The sequence below is a fragment of the Oryzias melastigma genome, linkage group LG19 (assembly GCF_002922805.2).
Source record: "Oryzias melastigma strain HK-1 linkage group LG19, ASM292280v2, whole genome shotgun sequence".
Taxonomy (NCBI): Eukaryota; Metazoa; Chordata; class Actinopteri; order Beloniformes; family Adrianichthyidae; genus Oryzias; species Oryzias melastigma.
Genome location: NC_050530.1, coordinates 3262986 through 3286640, shown reverse-complemented (window position 1 = coordinate 3286640; position 23655 = coordinate 3262986). Strand labels below are relative to the sequence as shown.

General features: G+C 35.8%; 1 protein-coding gene across 2 annotated transcripts in view; it reads right to left on the bottom strand.

Moving 5' to 3' along the window:
* Positions 1 to 166: 166 nt before the first annotated feature.
* Positions 167 to 23655, bottom strand: part of itga3b (integrin, alpha 3b) — a 40727-nt gene continuing 17238 nt past the window's right edge. The window contains exons 2-26 of one of the 2 annotated variants that reach the window (XM_024285461.2): positions 18741 to 18868; positions 16498 to 16580; positions 15520 to 15769; positions 13372 to 13470; positions 12868 to 13072; positions 12461 to 12654; positions 12274 to 12362; positions 12061 to 12197; positions 11902 to 11988; positions 11766 to 11833; positions 11534 to 11673; positions 11313 to 11459; positions 11134 to 11231; positions 10109 to 10280; positions 9955 to 10032; positions 9798 to 9877; positions 9642 to 9719; positions 9461 to 9563; positions 9093 to 9266; positions 6596 to 6730; positions 3180 to 3293; positions 2966 to 3064; positions 2750 to 2875; positions 1341 to 1482; positions 950 to 1092 (exon numbers count right to left, since the gene is read on the bottom strand). In XM_024285461.2, coding sequence (XP_024141229.1) covers positions 1375 to 1482; positions 2750 to 2875; positions 2966 to 3064; positions 3180 to 3293; positions 6596 to 6730; positions 9093 to 9266; positions 9461 to 9563; positions 9642 to 9719; positions 9798 to 9877; positions 9955 to 10032; positions 10109 to 10280; positions 11134 to 11231; positions 11313 to 11459; positions 11534 to 11673; positions 11766 to 11833; positions 11902 to 11988; positions 12061 to 12197; positions 12274 to 12362; positions 12461 to 12654; positions 12868 to 13072; positions 13372 to 13470; positions 15520 to 15769; positions 16498 to 16580; positions 18741 to 18868 — 2992 coding nt within the window. In that variant the 3' untranslated portion in view covers positions 950 to 1092; positions 1341 to 1374. Of the gene's footprint in view, positions 1093 to 1340; positions 1483 to 2749; positions 2876 to 2965; positions 3065 to 3179; positions 3294 to 6595; positions 6731 to 9092; positions 9267 to 9460; positions 9564 to 9641; positions 9720 to 9797; positions 9878 to 9954; positions 10033 to 10108; positions 10281 to 11133; positions 11232 to 11312; positions 11460 to 11533; positions 11674 to 11765; positions 11834 to 11901; positions 11989 to 12060; positions 12198 to 12273; positions 12363 to 12460; positions 12655 to 12867; positions 13073 to 13371; positions 13471 to 15519; positions 15770 to 16497; positions 16581 to 18740; positions 18869 to 23655 lie in introns of both variants that reach the window. The other variant, XM_024285460.2, reaches the window with a different exon arrangement.

Sequence of the window (23655 nt, the reverse complement as noted above, 5' to 3'; positions counted from 1 at the left end):
GAAAACTAGTAAATTTCCGAGATTAAAAGTTGTAAATTTACAAGATTTAAAGACATATTTCCAAGATTTCAAATAGTAAATTTATGAGATTTAAAGTTGTAAATTTACAAAATTAAGTCGTAAATTTACGAGATTTAAAGTCTTAAATTTACGAAATTAAAAGTAGTAAATTTACTAGAATTAAAGTCATAAATTTACGAAATTTAGTCATAAACTTACGAGATTTAAAGACGTATATCCTAGATTAAAAGTAGTACATTTACAGATGTATATTTATAAGATTAAAAGTCGTAAATTTATTTTTAAAAACTCGTAAACTTACAAGATTAAATTTGTACATTTAAGAAATTAAAAGTCATAAACTTACAGGTTTATTATTGTAAATTTACTACATTAAAAGTAGTAAATTTATGAGATTTAAAATAGTACATTTACAAAACTAAAAGTTGTAAACTTAGGTGATTTAAAGACATATATTTACAAGATTTAAAGTCATATATTTACAAAAATAAAATCGTAAAGTTACGAGATTTTAAGTTGTAAATTTACAAGATTCAAAGCCAGACGCTTTTCTTCTTGAATCTGCTGGAATGTCGAGGATTGAAAAGTTACGGTAAATCAAAGAACATAAACACTGGAGCTCCGGCATTAAAGGTTTAAAAAAGAAAAACGTAAGGATGAATGAAAGTATAAACAAGGTTAAAAAAACAATGAATCGATGTCGCTTTACGCTTAAATGCACCCTGGAAACTCGCATATGCCTCTGAATTCAGAAAATATCACAATCTCTCAAAAAAATTGTTCAGCATATTGCACAAGATAAAAATCAAAGCACATTCTGCCGTTGGTCCAGGAAGTGCAAAGTCTCGACCCGACTCGGTGACCTCCGTCTGAACCAGCGGGTGGTTCGGGGGCTCAAAGGCCTCAGTAGTAAAAATGCTGCATCTCTGTCCAGTTGGTGATCCAGTACTTTTTCTGCGGCTCCTCGGGACCAAATCCAAGATTGAGCCGATAACGCTCGGCTCTGCGGATCTTCACCGCGCGATGCTTTGGCATTATCCGGTAGTAGAGAGCTCGCTTGAAGAACCCAAGCTTCCAGGAAGACAGAGAGAACGTGACATTACAGACGGAGAAAATCAGAACAAAAAAGTAGAGGAGGAATTCACAAGAGGAGTTAGAAAACAGAGATTGTCCAGAAGAAGAAATAAACCAGAAAAATGAGATATTTGTGGCTAAGAAAACCGCAAATATAGAAAATAGAAGAAATATTTTGTTAATTGAAGAAGAGAAGAAGCTGAGGGACACCCAAAGGTCTACAGAGGGGTTTTTGGTTTTTTTACCCAGGTGTGTGCTCTCAGGAGACACATGGGTGCCTTAGCTCTCGGTCAGCCTCTCTGTCTCAGAGGGCTGACTCTTCATCTCAGCCTTCTGGGATTTGGCCTCATACATCGCCCTCTTGCTGGCCCTGTTGAAGAAGCCACACTGGGGGGTGGAGGAGGGGATTAGACTATTGGTTCAGGGATTCACTCAAATAGATACTGCAAACTATTAGACACTTGCAAACATTTAACCTTATTTTAGACATTCAAGATATTTTGAAGTTGTTTTATTTTTACTCTACACAACGACTTATTCTCCGGTGAGACTAATATTCTGGTGCGACTTATACTCAGGTGCAACCTGTACTCAAGTCCGACATATACTTTGGCGCAACCTGTACTCAAGTGCAACTTATACTCCAATGCATCCTGTACTCCAATGGGACTTATACTTCGGCTCAACCTGTACTCCGATGTGACTTATACTTGGCGCAACCTGTACTACGGTGCGACTTATACTCTGATGCAACCTGTACTCCAGTGCGACCTATACTCTGCTGCAACCTGTACTCCGATGCGACTTATACTCTGATGCAACCTGTACTCCAGTGCGACCTATACTCTGCTGCAACCTGTACTCCGATGCGACTTATACTTGGCTCAACCTGTACTCCGATGCGACTTATACTTGGCTCAACCTGTACTCCGATGCGACTTATACTTGGCTCAACCTGTACTCCAGTGCGACTTATACTCTGCTGCAACCTGTACTCCGATGCGACTTATACTTGGCGCAACCTGTACTCCAATGCGACTTATACTCTGATGCAACCTGTACTCCGATGCGACTTATACTCTGATGCAACCTGTACTCCAATGCGACTTATACTCTGATGCAACCTGTACTCCGATGCGACTTATACTTGGCGCAACCTGTACTCCGATGCGACTTATACTCTGATGCAACCTGTACTTCGGTGTAACTTATACTTTGGCGCAACCTGTACTCCGATGCGACTTATACTCTGATGCAACCTGTACTCCGATGCGACTTATCCTCTGATGCAACCTGTACTTCGGTGTAACTTATACTTTGGCGCAACCTGTACTCCGGTGCGATCTATACTTCAGTACGACTTGTACTCTGATGCAACCTGTACTATAGTGTGATTTTTACTTCGGTGTGGCTCATTTTCCGTTGCGACATATACGCTAGAAAATACAGTAATTGTGTCCAACAGCTTTTTTCCTTATTTTTCTCTTTTTGAATGCTCGTGTGGAACTTTCTAAATGCAGATATCTTATCATAACATCTCTTGCTAAATAAAATGAGTTGCTGCACGGACAGGTAATCAACCTCTTTATGGAACTTCTATCCTGGAAAACTGTTTAGCACTCTTGGTTTACAAAAATGCACCAAAAAGTCTCACCTTCCATAAAATGGCGATGATGATCCCTAACAGCAGAACTCCAGCCACAACCGCCGAGATGATGATCCACAGGGGAAGCTCGTAGGGCGTTTCTACTCCTTCTTCTGGCTCTATTAGCACCCTAAACTGTTAAAAAATGAGGGAAAAAGTCCAGCCATGATTGTCACTAAACCCAGGAGCATCATCATCATCATCATCATCATCATCATCACATACCTCTCTGGGCTGGTTTTCCATTTTGATAGTGGGTATTTTTGTGATGAGCTTGAGTGTGGCTTGACCTTTAATGATTACGTCCAGGGCGTTGGAATAGTCCTGCACACGGGAAAATGGTTAGAGGGAAAAAATACTGAGAATTTAGGCTTTGTGGCAAAAAAATTGGGAGATCAGCTTCCAGGTGTCATCTATTCTGTGCAGCGGAGAAGCCGACCTCAAGCATGGTGCTGTTCCACAGCCGCGAGCGGACGTAGACTTCAGCCGTTCTGGACATGTTCAGCAGCGGGCAGGAAAAGGTCACACACTTTGCCGTCCTCTCAGCGCAATCCTACGAAGCACAGCCAGACAAAACCGCCGTAGAGTAAAATGTCAGCCTTCATGCTTTTGAAGTTCCTCTGAAAAGATGTAATTATCTGCATTTTTAGCAGCTTTTTCAGTCCTAACATCAATACCAATTTTTGAGCTCTTTGTTGTTTTTTTTAGTGCAGACTTCAAAGTTAAATGCTTTTCTTTGTCAAATTTAATTCTGGAGCCCAATTAAGACATCTGGCAACACTTTTGTGAGCAGTTGTCAATTTTGAGATATGTGTGTGTGTGAAAGACTTGATGTGTAACTTGTGTGTGTGTAATTCTTGATTTGTAACTCGTACAATACATTGCAGTTGTGTATTTACATGAACACTCGCACAAACTTGAATTACGTTACAGCAGCTTAAAACTAACTGAATTCAAAAAGAATAAACACACAGAAACAATATTTACACACAGATCAGAGATCTTTAGAGTTGTGTGTTGATGATGCGTTCAAATGCAGATAGAATGCTGGGTCATCAGAGTTTTATCATCAGCCATTCTGAACCGTGATAGACGTGACATTTTTCTCACTTTCTTAAACAGATATGCCCTAATAATTAGGATAATTATATCATATATAATCATTTTATTATTAACGGCCCGATGTTATATTGTGCTTATTTCTAACTTGTATAATTTTAATAAAATATATTTTTATGGAGAGTAAAATATTGAAAGTTATTTAAGGTTTAAGTTGATTTATTCTGGGATAATATTACTGCATTTTGATTATTCATACTTATCTTAAAAAAGATTTTTTAGGCTAGTTTGGAGTTTTACCAATATTTCAGCTACATGCTAGCTGCTAGCTGTTTTGGCTTATTTAGGCTTTTTTCAACTTTTTAGGCTATTTTAAATTTTAGCTAATTTTATTGTTACATCCTAGCTGTTACAGGCAGTTAGAAAAAAAATTTTTTTTTCATTTTTTAGCTTGTTTGACATTAAGCTAATATCAACTTCAGCGTTTTCAGCAATCAGCTATAGCATTATCTTAAAAGATTTTTTTTTTTTTACTGTTTTGGCATTTAAGCATTTAAAGCATTTAAAGCATTTACTAATATTGTTTTTAGACTATTTTGGACTTTTACCAATATTTAAGCAACATGCTAGCTGCTAGCAGTTTTAGCTAATTTAGGTTTTTTTTCAACTTTTCAGGCTATTTTAAATTTTAGCTAATTTTTTTGTAATATGATAGCTGTTTTTTTAGGTTGTTTTGACATTTTGCTAATATTTTATCTGGCTATCAACTTCAGCATTTTTAGCTATCAATTTCAGCATCTTCAGCTATCAGCACTAGCATGTTCAGCGGCCAAATTCAGCTTACAGCATTCACACTAGCATTATTGCTATCTATCTAGTTCATAATTATCTTAAAAAGCTACTTTTTTTTTTTTTTACTGTTTTGGCATTTAAGCATTTAAAGCATTTAAAGCATTTACTAATATTGTTTTTAGACTATTTTGGACTTTTACCAATATTTAAGCAACATGCTAGCTGCTAGCAGTTTTAGCTAATTTAGGTTTTTTTTCAACTTTTCAGGCTATTTTAAATTTTAGCTAATTTTTTTGTAATATGATAGCTGTTTTTTTAGGTTGTTTTGACATTTTGCTAATATTTTATCTGGCTATCAACTTCAGCATTTTTAGCTATCAATTTCAGCATCTTCAGCTATCAGCACTAGCATGTTCAGCGGCCAAATTCAGCTTACAGCATTCACACTAGCATTATTGCTATCTATCTAGTTCATAATTATCTTAAAAAGCTACTTTTTTTTTTTTTTACTGTTTTGGCATTTAAGCATTTACTAAGATTTTTTTAGACTATTTTGGAGTTTTACCAATATTTCAGCTACATGCTAGCTGCTAGCTGTTTTGGCTAATTTAGGCTTTTTTTTCAACTTTTTAGGCTATTTTAAATTTTAGCTAATTTTTGTTGTTATATCCCAGCTGTTACAAGCAGTTAGAAAATCTTTCTCTTTTCACTTTTTTTTAGCTTGTTTTTAAATTAAGCTAATATCAACTTCAGTGTTTTCAGCTATCAGCTATACCATTATCTTAAAAGGTTATGTTTTTTTTTTTTTTTACTGTTTTGGCATTTAAGCATTTACTAAAATTGTTTTTAGGCTAGTTTGGAGTTTTACCAATATTTCAGCTACATGCTAGCTGCTAGCAGTTTTGGCTAATTTAGGCTTTTTTTCAACTTTTCAGACTATTTTAATTTTTAGCTATTTTTTTTGTTATATGCTAGCTGTTTTTTTTATTTTTTAGGCAGTTTTGAAATTTAGCTAATATTTTATCTGGCTATCAGCTTCAGTGTTTTCAGCTATCAGCTATAGCATTTTTAGCTATCAATTTCAGCATCTTTAGCTATCAGCACTAGCATGTTCAGCGTTCAAATTCAGCTTACAGCATTCACACTAGCATTATTGCTATCTATCTAGTTCATAATTATCTTAAAAAGCTACTTTTTTTTTTACTGTTTTGACATTTAAGGCTATTTTGGAGTTTAGCTAATATTTCAGCTACATGCTAGCTGTTTTGGCTAATTTAGTTTTTTTTTTTTTTTTACTTTTTAGGCTAAAACTTTTAGCTATTTTTTCAGTTACATTCTAGCTGTTACAGGCAGTTACAAAATAATTTTTATGTCCTTTAGGCTGTTTTGACATTTAGCTAATATTTTATCTGGCTATCAACTTCAGCTATAGCATTTTTAGCTATCAATTTCATTTTTCTCCTTTTCATTTATTAACTGTTAATATTTTACTATGCATCGATGTTATGTATTATTGAATGTAATAAATGTTCTTTTTTTTTACAAGAAAACTGTGTCGACCCAGCATTCTAGTAGCATTTAAACGCATCGTCCACCTACAAATCTGAAAGTCGTCTCAAAACTGCTCATGTATTGTAAATGTGGCTTTGTCTGTGTGTATCAGCGATGATATTCAAGTAGACATGAGTACACAATTTCAAGTACACACAAATTGTATGAGTGACAAATCAAGTATTTGGCACAAACAAATCCACTGAGACTAATTTCTCTCCACAGTCTGCAGCCTGATGAACCACATGGTCACATGATCAGAATGAGAGACTAAAGCTGTTTTTGAGAGGAAATCCATCAGTAAAATGATCAATTTATACATGTTTTGCATGATATGATGACTTCCAATCCAATAGATGTCATTAGATCTGGGAATCTCTTTTTTGTTTCATAAATTCAGAGGTGACTTGACCGACATTGTGACAGTGTGTGACGAGTTGTTGCATCCCTTACCAGCACGTAGGACTCCTTTCGTGGCGTGAACTGCGTGATGACAGGTTGTGGCTCGTTCATCTCGCTCTGAAACTTCTCATCAGCGTTGTTGTTGTCAGCCTGCCGCTTGGTACGTCCGGATCGTCTGTGCGACAACTGTGGAAAATCGGCAGGGCAGAGAGACATTACGGCATTGGCTAATTACTGGTTTTGATAAAGAAATGACCAAATTCCTCCCAGAATAGCAGTGTCATTTCTACTAAGTGTAGGCTGCTGAGTCCCTATTTTGGGGCTTTGAGAAGTTTTTTGTGTGGCGACTCGATTGTTTTCCAAAATGTATTTCTGTGCAGTGGTTTCACTCTCAAGACTTTAATAGAGAAAACCACAAGTATTTATTCATGCTACTCAAGAGGCTTAATGTCACACCAACATCGAGCAAATCAGAGACACAGAGCTAACTGTTTGATACTTTCAAAGAAACCTTTATTTTTGTAGACATTTATTATATTTACCTGATTTTAAGTTGCTTTTGCTTATTTTTGCTTTACATCTTTCAAAGTCAAGAACTTTTGTCCCATTAAGAGCTTGAAATAAGATAAATATTTTTATTATAATTAGTGAAAATTATTTGACTTCAGACCCTTAACAAGAGAAAAACGCGATTTAAGACTAAAAAAACTCAAACTGATTTGATTCAACTATAAGGATGCTATTTCAAAGTTCAATACATGTTGACATAGATATTAACATAGAATGTAAGTATAGTATGGTAAAGTATAAGTATAGTATAGTAAAGTATAGTATAGTATAATATACATATAGTATAAGTATAGTATGGTAAAGTATAAGTATAGTATAGTAAAGTATAGTATAATATAATATAAATATAGTATAAGTATAGTATGGTACGGTACGGTACAGTATAAGTATAGTATTGTAAAGTATAGTATGGTAAAGTATAGTATAATATATGTATAAGTATATGATGGTACAGTACGGTATAAGCATAGTATAGTATGATATAATATAAGCATAGCATAAGAATAAGGATGGTATGGTATAAGTATAGTATAGTGTAGTATAGAAAACCATAGTATAATATAAGTATAGGATGGTATAGCACGATGTACGCATAGTATAGTGTAGTGTATTGTAGTGCATTGTAGTATAGTATAGTATAGTATTGTATAGTATAGCATAGTAAAGTATAAAATAATATAAAATAAGTACAGTGTAGGGTGGTATGGTACAGTATGGTATAAGTATAGTAGAGTAAATAGAGTATAGAATGTAATAATATAAGTATAGTTTAAGTATAGGATGGTATTGTACAGTATGGTATAAGTATAGTAAAGTATAGTATAATATAATATAAGTATAGTATAATTATAGGATGGTATGGTACGGTATAAGTATAGTATAGGTATGCTATGGTATGGCACAGTATAGTATAAGTATAGTATATATAGTATGGTACAGTACAGTACGTGTATAGTATGGCACAGTACAACCATAGTACAAGTATAGTATAGTAAAAGAATAGAATGGTATGGTACAGTACAGTATAGTATACGTATAGTATAGTACTGTACTGTATAGTATATTATAAGTATAATATGGTTTGGTACAGTGTAGTATAAGTATAGTATATATAGTATGGTACAGTACATTATAGTACAGTACAAGCATAGTACAAGTATAGTATAGTAAAAGAATAGAATTGAATGGGTACAGTACAGTTCAGTATACGTATAGTATAGTACTGTACAGTATAGTATATTATAAGTATAATCTGGTTTGGTACAGTGTAGTATAAGTATAGTATATATAGTATGGTACAGTACAGTATAAGTATAGTATGGTACTGTACATTATAATACAGTACAAGCATAGTACAGGTATAGTATAGTATAGTAAAAGAATAGAATGGTATGGTGCAGTACAGTACAGTATACGTGTAGTATAGTACTGTACAGTATAGTATATTATAAGTATAATCTGGTTTGGTACAGTGTAGTATAGTATAGTATATATTGACAAGTTAGACATTTTTCAAGTCATTTAGGCTGCTTGTTGTGTATTTCTGTCAGTTGTGAAGTTGTGCAGAACCTCATACTTGTCAGTTTGTAGAAGTCCATGGAAGGCCCCACAGGTCTCCATGGACTCGTTAAATGTTGACATCCACAAGCTTCCAATTACAGTCATGTAAAGGGCTGTTCAGAGAAGACTCGTTCCTCTAGAAGTGTCATAGAACTTCAGGACAAAAGGAAGCAGACTTCTGAGACGAAGACTTGTGGACAGATGGGGCCAAAGTAGACGTGTGTGGCGCTGTGGGATTCACACCAGCATTATAGTAATGCTATACATCTTGTTCATCATTATGTTAAAAGTCAAAAAATAAAATTAAGCCATTCAACCAGTTTCATAATACATTTTAAGCCTTTTTCTAGGTTGGTAAATCTTCAAATATCTAAATAACATGAGAGTGATACCCCACAAACAAGAACAGAAGGCTCACAGTGAGGTTGAGACTGTTGGCGTGTCCTCCAGCGTCACATTCCGTTTCCGATTCGCCCTTGACGACGACCTTCGTCAGGTACAGCAGCCACTTGCCGTTCGCCACCTCTAAGGGCCACTCAAACTCCACAGCAAGCATCCCCAAGTCTCCCAGCGGTTGTTCCTCCACGTCCACCTGGTGGTTAATGTGGGAAAGAGACAGATTTATGTCATAAAAGGAAAAAAAAAAAAGTTAAAAATAAATGTTTCTAAACAGGATCCACCCCTGTTACGTTCACACCACAAACCACAACTCAAACAATCCACTTCAGACATTCTGAAGTTCTGTCCGGGTGTGGATGAGGAACATGTGGGTGACAGGTGACTCACGGTGGCGGTGAACTCCACCAGACTGCCGACGTCACTGCTGTTGACCATCGCTGACTCGCCCATCACCGTCCCACCAAATTTTGTTCGCACAATCGGATTTTTACTGTGCGAGAGATGCAGAGGTTTAGAAAAAATAATCTACATTAACGGCTGTGACAGTTCAGACTCAGGAGGAGCTCACATTTCGAAATTGGGATGAATGGTGTTCTCGATCTGGATTTTCAGCGCCTCGGGCTTCAGGTCCGACTGTTCGCTGACACTGTAAAAACACACTGATTTAAAATCGGCTTCTGAGACAAACCGAGGCCTACGAACATCCGATCGTTAAAGTTCTTACGTTGACAGAAGCAGCTGACACTCGATCAGATTTGTGTTCAGATCGATGTCTGACGTCTCAAACAGCAGCCGCAGGGAATTCTAAGTGAGGCAAAAACAGACACTCAAATCCAATTCTTTCCGATTTTCAAATAAAAAACAGTTCTGTGGTGGCCCACCGTGTCCTCAGCTTTCACAGGATTCCCGATTTCACAAAGGACTCCATTGTTTTGATCGTTGGAGTGGCATTGATACGTCTAAACACAGACAAATGTAAATTCACTTCTCATTCATTCAGAACGACAGGCGCATGCTGCCCTCTAGTGGACGTACTGAAGGTCTGACGCCGGAGTATCTCAAAGTGGTGGGGAAGGTGACGTTGAGCATGGTCTGGTGAGCATCTTCAGCCACTTTTCCGGGGGATTTCAAGTTGGTCACGTCCACCTTCAGCCCGATTATTATCCTCATATTCCTGTCGTACTGGAGCACCTGCATCCCGTCTCTCCTGAACACAGAAAACACCAGTTTTTCATTAACTGAACTCTTTCTACTAGTTTCTGCTCTTTACTATTTTTATATCTACGGTCACATATCCCAAAATGTAGTATCATGCATTCAATATTTATTTATAAATTGCATATCTGCCCCAACTCTCGTTTTTGCACACTTATGTCTCTCAGTTTGTCCTGAGCTGCTCAAATCTTGTTGTAATAATGATAAATAATCCTGATTCTGATACATTTTGGGTTATACTTTGTGTTCCTGCCTTAGTCAGTACAGCAATGGTAATTTAAAATAAAAAAATATGTTGAACACATCAAATTTTAGTTAAAATGCCCTAAAAATGAACATTGCTACACAAATGTCAAATGTATTAGTGAAATTATAGTGAGATTGTTAATAACATACAGTTTTAAAATTCTCTAAAGTAGAAGTTCTAACAAAAATGTCCCGATTATTAACATTGTTCTCCTCCTCCTTGGAGGGCGTTTCTGTTTGGCCACTAGGTGGCAATCAAGCTATAGATGTACACTTCTTATTAAAGAAGAATGAGAAAAGAATGTGATTTATACCACAAATGGTAACTTTAAAAATATTCTCTCAAAAGAGTTTGTAAAATTCCTGCCTGTGAGTTTATAAAGATGTTTATTTAGTCAGAAATGTATGTTCAGGTCGTTAGCATTAGCCGCCCTATGGGAAACTCCATTAAACGTTAGCATCAAGCTAGCGAACTTATTAAATTAAATCGATTTCTACTTTAATGGATTGATTATTGATCTAATAAGCGTCAAATTGATTTTATCGACCCATCCTTAGTAAAAACTGCATTTTTCTGTGACTTTAGGTTTAGTTTCTACCTGGGGTAAGGATTTTCTTTCTCATCAACAAACTCGGCCTTGAGCTTCAGGTTACTGCTACATTTATTGTCATCTCCACACTCCTTCTGAAAGTGAATCTGAAAAATAAGGAGGAAACAAACTCTGTTTTATCATTCAAATGATAGAGTTTTGGAGGTTTGGATTGGAAGCGTTTGTACCTCGGCCTTGTGGACGAGCTTCTGCTCCTGACTCAAAACAGGGAAGGCGTCCAGGTTCTGCAGGGAGCGCCTGGCCTTTGAGTTTGGATTCTGCAGCGACATGTTGACGGAAAAAATCACGGGGTCCAGTTTGTCCCTGACAGGAGTCTGTGTATAAAAAAAAAAAAACCCATTATTAAACAGCTGGGTTATGAACAGATGATCTAGAACTGAGACCTCACATTCACAAAAACGTTGAGGGTTTCACAAATGGATTCGGAGGACGACAAGGTTAAGGATCTGGTTATTGTGGAGTGGTCATCCTGGAAATGAACGCGTCTTCGTAATTCTCCCACACCGGCTTCCACTGTGTAGTCCACCACTAAAACAAGATCCAGAACACATCAGGGACCTCATAGATCTAATAAACTCCAACAGAAAAAGACGTGTAATCAAGAAAAAAACGGAACAAACCGACGTTCCTCTTGAAGTATTTGTTCCCATTGCTCAGTGTGAAGGACATACAAACAGTAGCTGTAATGCTGTAGAACAGAAAAAGGTTACAAAACCATCAAAATAAAAGTGACTTTCAGAAGTAGAGAGAACTTACCATGCTTTATCATTGGTGCACTGACTGGGATCCACAATAAAAGGTGTCACGGTGAAGTTCTTGGTTAGGTGGATTACTGGACGTGCTCTGGAAAGAGTTTAAATAAAAGTTATGGTTTTAGAGCTCATTCTGGTGCTGATGCTTTAACTTTTGGCTCACCTGATCAGAGCCACGCGGTCATCCAAAGACCCGACCACCATGTCAGGGTAGCTGTTGCCATCCATGTCCATCCCTCCATCGATGGAATAGCCAAAGCTTTGAAAATTACCGTCGCCCACTGATTTTCCCTTAATCTCCTACAGGAGGGAAATGGTGAGTTTCAATGTATACTGAATTAGAAAAAATATGTATGTTAAAAAAATGATGATGCACCTGGCTCCACATATCCGAGATTCCCTTTTTACTTCCCATCCAGATGTAGACCCGCCCAGAATCCTGGAACGGCGCTCCCACAGCAATGTCTGCAGGGGCGAAGATAACCATGAAGTCAAGCCACGGGGAAGCCTAATTTATTAATGAAATCATGAATTCGTTGATTGTTTTCTTAGCAGACACGCACCTTGGAACCCATCCTGATTGACATCTCCGATGGCGGCAACCGCGAAGCCGAAGCCTGAATACGCCGGACCCTTAAGCACTTTAGTGGAAACATTCTGGAAGGAGCCGTTCTCGTTCATGAAAATGTACACCGCTCCTCCTTTTTGGTTCTGCCGCTCGAAGTAGAACGGAGCCCCCACAATCAGATCATTCCAACTGGATGAAGAGGGAGATTTGTACAGATCAGACACAATAAAACGATTTAAATACATACATTTATATATATATATATATATATATATATATATATATATATATATATATATATATATATATATATATATATATATATATATATATACACACACATACATATAGACAGATAATATACACGTGGATCATATTCTGCAGGTCCGTTTAAAGACTCACTCGTCATTGTTGAGGTCCGCGGCCGCCAGGCTGCTCCCAAAGTACGAGCCCACTTGCTCCCCAGGGATGAACTGCATGACCTTGATCTTTAATTGACTCATCTCCCCAAGAACCACCAAGCCCTTTGAATCAAACCTCGGCGCCCCCGTCACCACTGTATACTGGTCACGCTGCAGCAGCTTCTGCTCTTCAAGAACCGAATAACCTGTGAAGGTCAGAGTTTTGTACTTGGCATTTTATTTCCACTTAACATTTAGGAAGTTGTGCATGAATTGTGTTAGTTTCTTGCTATTTAAGAAAATTACTCTTGAATGTCAAAATAATAAAGTCTAGTGCAGTCATCCATCCTGAGGTGACAAAGATGCTTGAAAACATTGCATCATGGGACATTTTCAATGGTGTCGGGCTGGATTTTATTTCCTAAAACTTTTATTTCCTACTTTAAAAAAACAGATGTATATTTGTTTGTGGCAGAGTTAAATGCAAAGGGTGAGAAATGTTTACCCATGTAGATGTTTCGTTTGTCAATTTCACCAAAGTCTTTGGTGATCGTCTCCCATGTGCTTGATGGGTCAGGATTCCTCCAGATTACATGAACGTTTCCTTCAAAACAAAATTTGTTAAAAGCTGTTACTTCAGCTGACTTAAAAAAAATATTTAAAACATAGGTATGCATGGCATTTAATATATCAAGTTTGATTAAAAGTTTCTGATATTGCATGGAAAGCAGGGATTTGGCAATTGTAAAACATGAGTAACATCTAGTGGATACTCTGAGTACTGCAGTCCAAACAAATTGAATAAAAACATTTTTTCTATACATGTCCTTTATTTTGACTTAAAGCGAATAGAAACTTAATAATTCAAACTTATTATAACAAAATAACAGTTAGGAACATTTTAAATCCAAAACGAGATAAATAAAATTTTTTTTTAAACATTTAGTTTTATAATTTGTTTTATATTGAGCGGACCGACTTGCTGTGTAACCTATTAAAAATTATAAAAATGTGAAGATCTGGTTGATTTTGAAATAACTCAAGTCATACTTGAGATAAAAATGGAAAAAAAAACAATTTAGGAGATAAAAAAATCCGCCTGTGAGGATTAAACCAGCATTTATTTTGTTTGAAAAACATTTGATCCTTTTTAATCAAAAGATTTTGATTAGTAAAAGTTTTAATTTCAGAACAACCTTGTTAAGCTTTGAATGTTGTCATTTATTAATTTTCTTCTGTATACAATGTTTTTTCCTTTTGACAGTTAAAAATAAATAATTGTTTTGAAGTCAAGCGAATAGTTGCTTTGCTTTTGGTGTCTCTGGTATAAAAAAACTAAAATAAAATGTGTATATGTTACATGTACACATTTACATACATATATACACACAAACACACATATATATATATACATATATATATATATAAATGTAATGTATATATACATATATAAATATATATATATATATACATTATATATATATACATATATACATTACAGATATATATATACATGATATATATATATATATATACATTATATATATATATATATATATAGATACATTACATATATATATACATTATATATATATACCGTATTTTCCGGACTATAAGTCGCGCTTTTTTCATAGATTTTCCAAGGGTGCGACTTATACTCAGGAGCGACTTATATGTGATTTTGTTAGACATAAATAGGCTCATATATTCATTCTCCTCATGGATGTTATGATGTTTTTCTCATTTGCATCAAGACATTATTATTATTGTTTTATTTTTGTCTCCTTGGACTAATGCGGGACAACAAACCATCAAACTGGGTTATAAACAGACAGAAGAGCAGCTAAAAACTGTCATTTAGATGCAGCTCCTGCAGGCTAGAAGGTAACGATCGCCGTAAGAAAAAGACAAAAAAACTGCTGTCCTGAACCCAGAATGGAGAGATGATTATAGATGATTATAGCTTTTGTGTTCTTTAAAATAAATAACTTAACCTCTCAACATCATCCGTATCTTCTGTGTATTTTAAACGACATAAACAGCCAAAGCCTTCATCATGTAGCGATGAGGCTAAAACTTCAGACAGCTTCTCCAATGGGAGTGTCTAGTTTATGAACACATTTTTGGACAAGCATTGAGCATTAAATTAGACGCACATCAAAAGATTCAGCAGACTCCAATTTGACTCATGAATTGCATTTGATGTGAAATGCAACGTTATGTCGGGCTTGTTGAATTTGTTCATAAATGTTGGACTTTTCTCTTAAAAGTGTGACTTATACTCCGGAGCGACTTATATATGTTTTTTTCTTCTTCATTATGCATTTTTGGCTACTGCGACTTATACTCCGGTGGGACTTATAGTCCGGAAAATACGGTATACATATATACATATATATATATATATATATATATATATATATATATATATATATATATATATATATATATATATATATATATATGTATATATATATAAATACATGTACACATTTTCGATCCTGTGATTGACGTAATGGTCTTATATCAATGACAGGGACTATGAGAGTTAATTTTTAAGCGTTTACCCTATTTCTTTTGTGTTTTTATGGTTTAGGTACAGAGGTAGTTTTTGAGTGTTCCTGTAAATTCTTATTTTTATCCACAATCCCACCTTGCCACGTGTAGCTGCCCACAGCGCCGAGGTAGACATCAGTGTGTCCGATGCCTCCAGATATGCCCAGGTTGCACTGGCCCTCAGATTCCATGTCATTCCCAGGGTTGCAGACCTCATAGCTTTCAGTCTGCCAGTAGTCACTGGAATCGTAGGTGAGGTCGTTGCCCCTCACGTAACATTTTCCGATCATCCGCCGCTGCTCCTCTGTGCTTCCTGTGAAGACCTTAGCGTATCGATGTCCACACATCTGGACATAAAGAGCACAGCGTTAGAGAACCATGTGTCATATCATCAACTTTTACTTTTATAAAAATACTGATTCAGATTTAGAGTTAAATCAAACAAGGATCTGATTTTTAAGACTTTTAAAAGAGTTTGCATGACTAAGTATCAGATTATAAAACTTGCAATTAGGCAAAAAGTATTTCAGCATTGATTGGAAATTATTCCTGTAAAAAAAAAAAAAAAATGACAGAATAAAAAAAATAAAATTGAACTTATGTTATTTATCAAATACTTATTTTCTGCACATTTAAAGGCCCACTCTGATTGTCTTTTGATTTAATTTAAAAATGCTCCCTGTTTTTTTTTAATGGTTATGCCGATTTGAACCAAAATCAAAAGATCTGTGTTGTTTTCTAGGACATAGTTTCTGCAAACGGCAGTAGTTTATTAGAAATACCACCGCTTCCACCTATCAGTTTACATGCTCAATTTGAATAAAGAAACACTAAGAAATGTAACTTTAAGGATAATTTTCTTGTTCTCCATCTTCATAAAAATGCTACAAAATCAAAAATATAATGTTAAAACACTACAGTGTGATTTCCTGGATTCTTTTGTGTTTCTATGATGAAAATCACAGACCAAAATCATCTGTTAAGAAGGAAAATCTAAGGAATCAGTGACTTGCAAATGCTTTCTTTTTTGTTTCTCCATCACAAATAAATTGAATGTAAAAGAGAGCCACCTCACCAGCACACGCCCAGCTGGATGTCCCTTCTGACTGGCCACTGTCACACCAAGCCACATGCCTTCCACCATCTCAAATGAATTTGCTGTGAAATAGCAGACAGTGAATATTACTGGTATCACATTAGATTTAAGCTTTTCATTTTATTTACAAGGCATGAAACGTAGTTAAACTGTCATGGCAACTGCTGGATTTCAGCAGTCAGCACTTCTACTTGGGAATTTTGACTTTACACCCATAGTGTGATCCTTTTTTCTCAGACACATTCAAGCCCAGACAAATGTAAACCACAAAAATGTGCAGCGACTGAAACAAAAGCCACGCTAACCTCAACATTAAAAGTGATCCAGGCTTCTTTTAATGTTACTCAGCCTTCAGGGACCAGATGAAGCCCTAAAGCGGTCTAATTCCTTTAGTTAATAACCACCAATTAAAGGAAATATCATTTTTTGTGTCTTGTATGAGCAACAAGTACTCTTAAAAGCAGTATTGGGAGAATGTTTTACTTAAGAGCTTTTTTTCTACGCAGCACAAAGGCGTGAAAACTGAGACAGGTTTCTTGTCATGAAAGAGCAGCTCAAGACTGTGAATACATTGTTATGTCTTCACATCTAAAGAGTATAAACTCTGATCCTGTGGGAGATAAGGCAGGAGAATATGAGGTTAATAGGATTTTATACAAAACATCCCTTTTGTCCATAATGGAATATTTGGAATTTTCTTTATTTTCTGTACTTCAAGCTCGTCAGTTGAACCAAAATGTTAAAATGAAACGCCCTAGAAAAGATAAAAAAGTATGAATCTTACATTTAATCTTGGAATCAGATTTGTTGGGATCATCTTAGTTACTTTGGCAACATCACTACAGATGTACAAGATGAATGTTAGTGACATGATGCTCGATTGTTGAGTTTAAAAACTGAAAAATGCTGTTTGACACCATTGACTGTATATGAGAACTGGACTTTGTGACTCCTCCCACTGTGTTTCATACAGGAAGTAACGCTGGCTTCAAGAATCTCAACAATCTTCAGCTTTAAACCAACTAAAACCTTCATATATAGCATTACCTGAGATAATGCTAGTGTGAATGCTAGGAGCTGAATTTGGCAGCTGAATATGCTGAAATTGATAGCTGAAAACGCTGAAGCTGATAGCCAGCTAAAATATTAACTAAATGCAAAATTAGCCTAAAAATCAAAACAAAATAGCATCTTAGGTTTGACGAAAAAAAGCTAGCATGTAGCTGAAAAACAGCTAAACTTCAAAATAGCCTAAAAAAAACTAAAAAAGTTCTAATTTAGCTAAAACAGCTAGCGTGTAAATGTTAGCCTAATTCTAAACAGCCTGAAAAACAAACCCAAAAAAAGCATAAATTAGCCAAAACAGTTAACATGTGGCTGAAATATTATCTGAACTCCAAAACAGCCTAAAAACAGAATACAAGCTTAAATTAGCTAACACAGCTAGCATGTGGTTGAAGTATTAGCTTCTTCTTCTTTTTCTTTCAACTTTTTCCTTCAGGGGTCGCCAAAGCCAATCAGCTTCCTCCATCTAAGCCTGTCTGTTTAGCCTGTAAGCTAAACTTCAAAATATCCTAAAAACTGCCTAAATTAGCCAAAAACAGCTAGCATGTAGCTGAAAAAAATGCTAAACTCTAAAACAGTCTAAAAAATTATAGTAAATGTCAAAAAAGTCTAAAAAGCCAATTTAAAAAAATGTAAACATAACGTAACATAATTATGAATAATAAAAAGGCAGGAATATTATTCCAGAATAAATCAACTTAAACCTTAAATAATTTTCATAATTTTACTCTCATTAAAAATATATTTTGTCAAAATTATACTAGTTAGAAATAAGTGTAAGATAACATCGGGCCATTAATAACAATAAAATAAAATGATTTGGAGGGCCGGATAGAATTACCTGGAGGGCCGGATTCGGCCCCAGGGCCTTGACTTTGACACCTGTGATATAAGGTGACAAAGAGGCTTCTGGGTATGTGAATTGAAAGGGCAGAATAAAGTGGTGGTCCTGCAAACGCGTGTCTCTGAGCTCTTTACTCTACATTTCATCAGCCTCACTGATTATAATTTGATTTTGAGTCACTAAAAGGTTCAGAATTTCTTCGTTTTTAACACCGATCTGGAAATAAAGCTTCGCAAGATGTCTTTCAGGTGAAAGATGTAATTTCATTTTTATTCTTTGTTTTTTGCAAACTACCGCTTTGCACCAAACCTACTTTGGGTCACCAGGTCCACTCGGGTGCAGTCATCAAACGTTGTGGACATGGGGCAGCTGTAGACAGCTCCGGTCTCGTTGACGTTCTTCAGGCCGTTGGATTTCTCTTTGGGAGCTCCCACCAGGAGCCTGGGGAGAGGGCGACAAAGACACAATCCTCTGAGCTGTGGTGGCAACACAAAGCAGAGACAGTCGCAGCATCAGATAACCGAGTCTCGCAGACAAAACATGGTGTGACCTGTGTGCTCTAGTGTCATTCAACAATCACAACTCTTTCATTCAGCCTCTAGCTGCAATAAATTATGAGAGACACAAAGACTTGAGTTTAACTGGGAAAAAATTTGTTGAGGAAAGGTGTAAAGTGTATAATATTGTTCACTTACTAGGAGAAAAAGAAGGAAATAAAGTCTTTATCCAAGGATTTTAAGTTTAATTAATGCAGGTAATATAAAACCAACAGTTGTTTGATTTGAAGTAAATATAAAATCAAAATATAACTTTTTTGAGTCAGGGAATTTTTTAAACAAGCCCCAAGAGTCTCAAATATCAGGTTATTCTTTTTCAACCCCACGATCATTCCCCGCGATAAATCAGTCGTTTTTTTTAAAGCTATGACAACCAGAGAGAAGTGAGGCGGCCACTAAGAGCTGGAAGGGAGGATGAAGGGAGTGGCTTCGGTTCAGGTTATCTTTGAGCAAAAACCACAGATTTTAATCTGAGCGGCAAACAATGTCGAAAAAACGGTTCATTTTAAAATTATTTGGAAAATCAAGCAAAACAAATCCTATAAGTCAAGTGTAGAAATGTTTCATTTATTGATCTTCTTTGGGATAATAAATGAACCAGCAAACACCAAAAGGTGAATCTGCTCCTTTAGTCCAGCTGCAGTGATTCATCTGTAAATGTTTGAACCATTTAAGGCACATTGTTTCAGAAAACTCAATAAACAGGGTAAAGTACACATGTTTTATGACTCAAGGTGAGTCACTACCTGTTCATGATCGAGCTTCTGCTCCCATCTAAGGTTCAGTTCCATTTATCAATTAGCAAGAATCTCCATTTCCCTTTTAAGTCCTTCAATTACGTTTATTCTAAATATAGCTTGTTAGAACTTAAGATAATGAAGGCGTTGCACAGAAACTCTAAGTAAAAACCTACACTTCCAGAATGCATTGATTTCATTTATTTTAAAATATATATAACACAATAAAGGAAAACTTTTACACCGATAGAGACAATTTGATGTTTACTTTGCTCACTGTAAAATTCTGAAAAAACAGTTTAATTTGTTAATGTCACATGTTTCTGGGATTAGGATAATCTTTTTTCTCTCTCTGGAACTGTTGATCCCACTTCATGGACCTACTTCTTTGTCCTGCTTAAGCCGTTTTTCAAGTTTCTTGGAGTTCTTAAACACTACTGTGTGTTCTCTGAAACCAGCTTTATTTAGATGTTAAAGGGTAACACAACAGGACAGTTGGAGGTTTGAAAAATGCAAAAAAAAAAAAAGGGGTTGGCCAATCACAGAACTTCCTGTGGAGGTTGAGAATTAATCTTCTCCTAAAAAAAGGCAGGCGCTCATGGTCCAGACCGAAGGGGAAAAATGATGTTAGCATCATAAGCTAATAAAGGCTAATAAGCTAACAATCCCGAGTGAAACCTTCATTGCTAATCCCATCTCCAGAACGTTTGCTGGATTTAATCCCAATTGCACTAAACCACTGTTGCCTAACCTCCAAGTCCACTAGAAAATTCTAGATTTTGGTCAACCGCAGGCAGTAAAACTACAAACAATAAGCTAACAACCGTCCATTACAGAATCAAAGATGGGCGGGGCTTTTATACTGGAGCTCCAGAGCGTGATAACGTGAGACTTCTGAATTCACGTGGGACTTACACCAGTTTACCAATCACAAAATTCAACTGTAATACATCGTTTCAACCTGTAGGGAGCAGCACACAGACGGTTTTAGACTCTAATTTCAGGAAGTAAAGACGTTTTTTGTTTTTTTTGAGACAAGTTAGACATTACAAAGCATCATATATGTATACATGTGAAGACAAAATGAATTCAATTTAAACAGTAAAAGAGAAAAATATATAACAAACAAAATTAACTAAAAATAGATAACATTAAGATAAAATTTTCTAACTCAGAATTTTCCATATCTAAAAAGTTCCAACCAAGATTATCCATAAATTAAAGGGTAAATAAAAATCACATCAGACCAGGTAAACAGACAATTTAAAAGTTTGGTGGCACTCTTATTTTTTTTTTAAATCTTTTCTAGAGATTTACAAAAACAATATGTCATTTTTAAAGAACAAAAAATGTGGACTCTTTCAAAAATCGACATTTGTAAATAAAAAAAATTACTATAAAATTACTAAATTGTTGAACAAAAATAGAATTTTCTTTTTTTGTCAGTACAAACAAATTGAATATTAGGATACGAAAATAGTGGAATTGTATTTTTTGTTGAAAGCCAAATTATTAACCACATTAAAATAATAAAAAAAGATTATTTTGGGTTTCAACTTCATTTTTACATATTTGACATATAGGAAGTAAACAAGCTCATTTTAATCTGTCAAAAATGAGGCAAGGCAGCACTTTCAAAGCCTCATTTATACAAGTCAACAGAACAAACAAAGTGGATTTAGAGTTTGGTCACGTCTGCTAATTCATAACAAGAATCCAACCACTTTGAGGAAATTAAATTTACTTTATCCCAAATTTAAAAGCAAGACTGATTATGTATAAATTCTTTATTTTCCTCCATTGTTGGTTTAAAGACACACTCTGATGAAAATTGCGTTTTTAACATGTTCTTGTGCTATGTTTCGATTATATTAAGACGTTTGAGCTTAAAATTGGATTTCTTTTGTTGTGAATCAGGAGAAAAAAAAAACAAAATTACACTGGACAAACTCCTTGATCTGCAATTGAGAGGGGAAGAGGGGGTGGAGTTGCTCTGTGCCAATGGTCCCACAACTCAGAGGTGAATTTTTAATGATCTATTGCAGAAACTTTGGCCTATAAACCGGTATAAGCGTATAAAAGACCACTGGGGACCCTTTTAAATGAATCAAAAGATGATCAGAGTAGGTCTTTAAATGTTAACTATTGTAGTGTCCTTTTCAGACAATCATACACCAAGACTCAATCTCTTTTAGGGTTCTTTATTTTGGTTATTTTAGGCCGTAACCAACAGCTTCCCGAACATCTTTTATCTGACAGATAGAAAAGTGTCTTAATTCTCCGCTCCTTTTTTGGCCAATAGCTGAATTAGTCCAAACCCCTGAATCTGACATTTCAGGTCCAAATTTATCAAAACTGTTTATATTTTTATAAAGTGAGTCCACATTGCGGAAAGCTACATGTCAGAATGCTATTTGTCCCTCGTTGCTTGCCGTCCGATCAAACCCAGGAGAGCACACCTCACTTTTCGTTTTGTTGTTTGCCCTCCTCCCATCTGCTGCCCCGCTCATCGCCTCCTCATAAACAGGCCGTCAAAAGGCCCAGCCAGAGCGGGACGGCCCGATTGGCAGCTGCATTCCTGCTCCCAAGACATGTTGAAATTCGCCCCTCTGTGTAACAAGTGAACCACACGGCTGGCTAAACCAAACATTTACCGCTTCAAACACACCCAGCTAAGCTAAGAGTGGATGCATTCTTGACAGGAGGGGTTGGACAATCAGGGCACAGGGTAGTCCGATCAGATCAAGCTTGTTGTGAGTAATTGATAAATCATCTCCTGAGTTCTTACCACACACCTGACTGACTCAGAGTTCCACCGACAGCAGTGATTAAGACAGGGGAACTGCTGCCTCATTTCAATGACTTTCCAGCTCTTGAGACTCAAATTTGTAACATCTACAGTACAAAAATAGAGTCACAGACTTTATCTTTTGTCAAGGAGTTTGATTAAATTTGTTTTTTTGTTAAAGCATCTGAGCTGCTAGTCGAGTTGGACAAGTACAAGATAAGCTTCGGTGCAATCCTGTCGTCAGAGGGAGCGGCTGCTGCCCTCAGGGCAAGATAAAGACTCAAGCCTACACGTTCATTTTAACAGAGTCTCAGGGTGTATTTTTTTCACCGTTGGCCATGAAAAAAGGAAAATCAATCAAATAACTTCTGTCAACCGTTCTCTTTCCACATAATCTGTAATCTCTCAAGCCTAAAGTCAAATAATAGTTTCAACACTGTGTGGCAAAGTGAGCTTAAGCCTGTTCTGACACATTACACATATATGAACACTTTCTCTTAAATTATTATTTTTTATTAAATTAATTTGAAGTATTTTTTGTACTGTTATGGAATGCACAGCTGAATTTGAACTAGATTCCATAATGTAGCAAATACAGTAAGTATGTAATACAAATAAATAAAATGTCATCTTTTTGTAAAAATGTTTTAATTTGTAACTTTGTAAACATGTATGCTTATTAAAGGACTCACTAAATGTGCATCTAAGAATTCAAATCTTTAAGCTTGATTTAAAAAAACATTTGTTTTACAAAACTGAATCAATCTTTCTAAGCAGCGTGAGGAACTCATTGATTCTTTAAACTCTGATGCTTAACTCAGTTTGGCAAATGAATTGCAATAATTTTAAATCATTTTGCAGAATAAATTAAGAACAAGAAGAGAAGATGCTGTTTAATGCAAAGCAAGCAATTAGAGGAAGGGGCGGAGCTAAGGGGGCAGCAAAAAGCTTTGCCCATCCCCCAACTTTTGAGTCAATATAGTGTTCCTCCGCGGATTCGTGTTTCTTTATGCGCGGTTTCACATATTCTCAGATTTTCTTTCAGTCTTTCACATGACTATATATACACACATATGTATGCACACAAATATGTAGATACACCTATATATATAAAAATATATATATATATATATATATATATATATA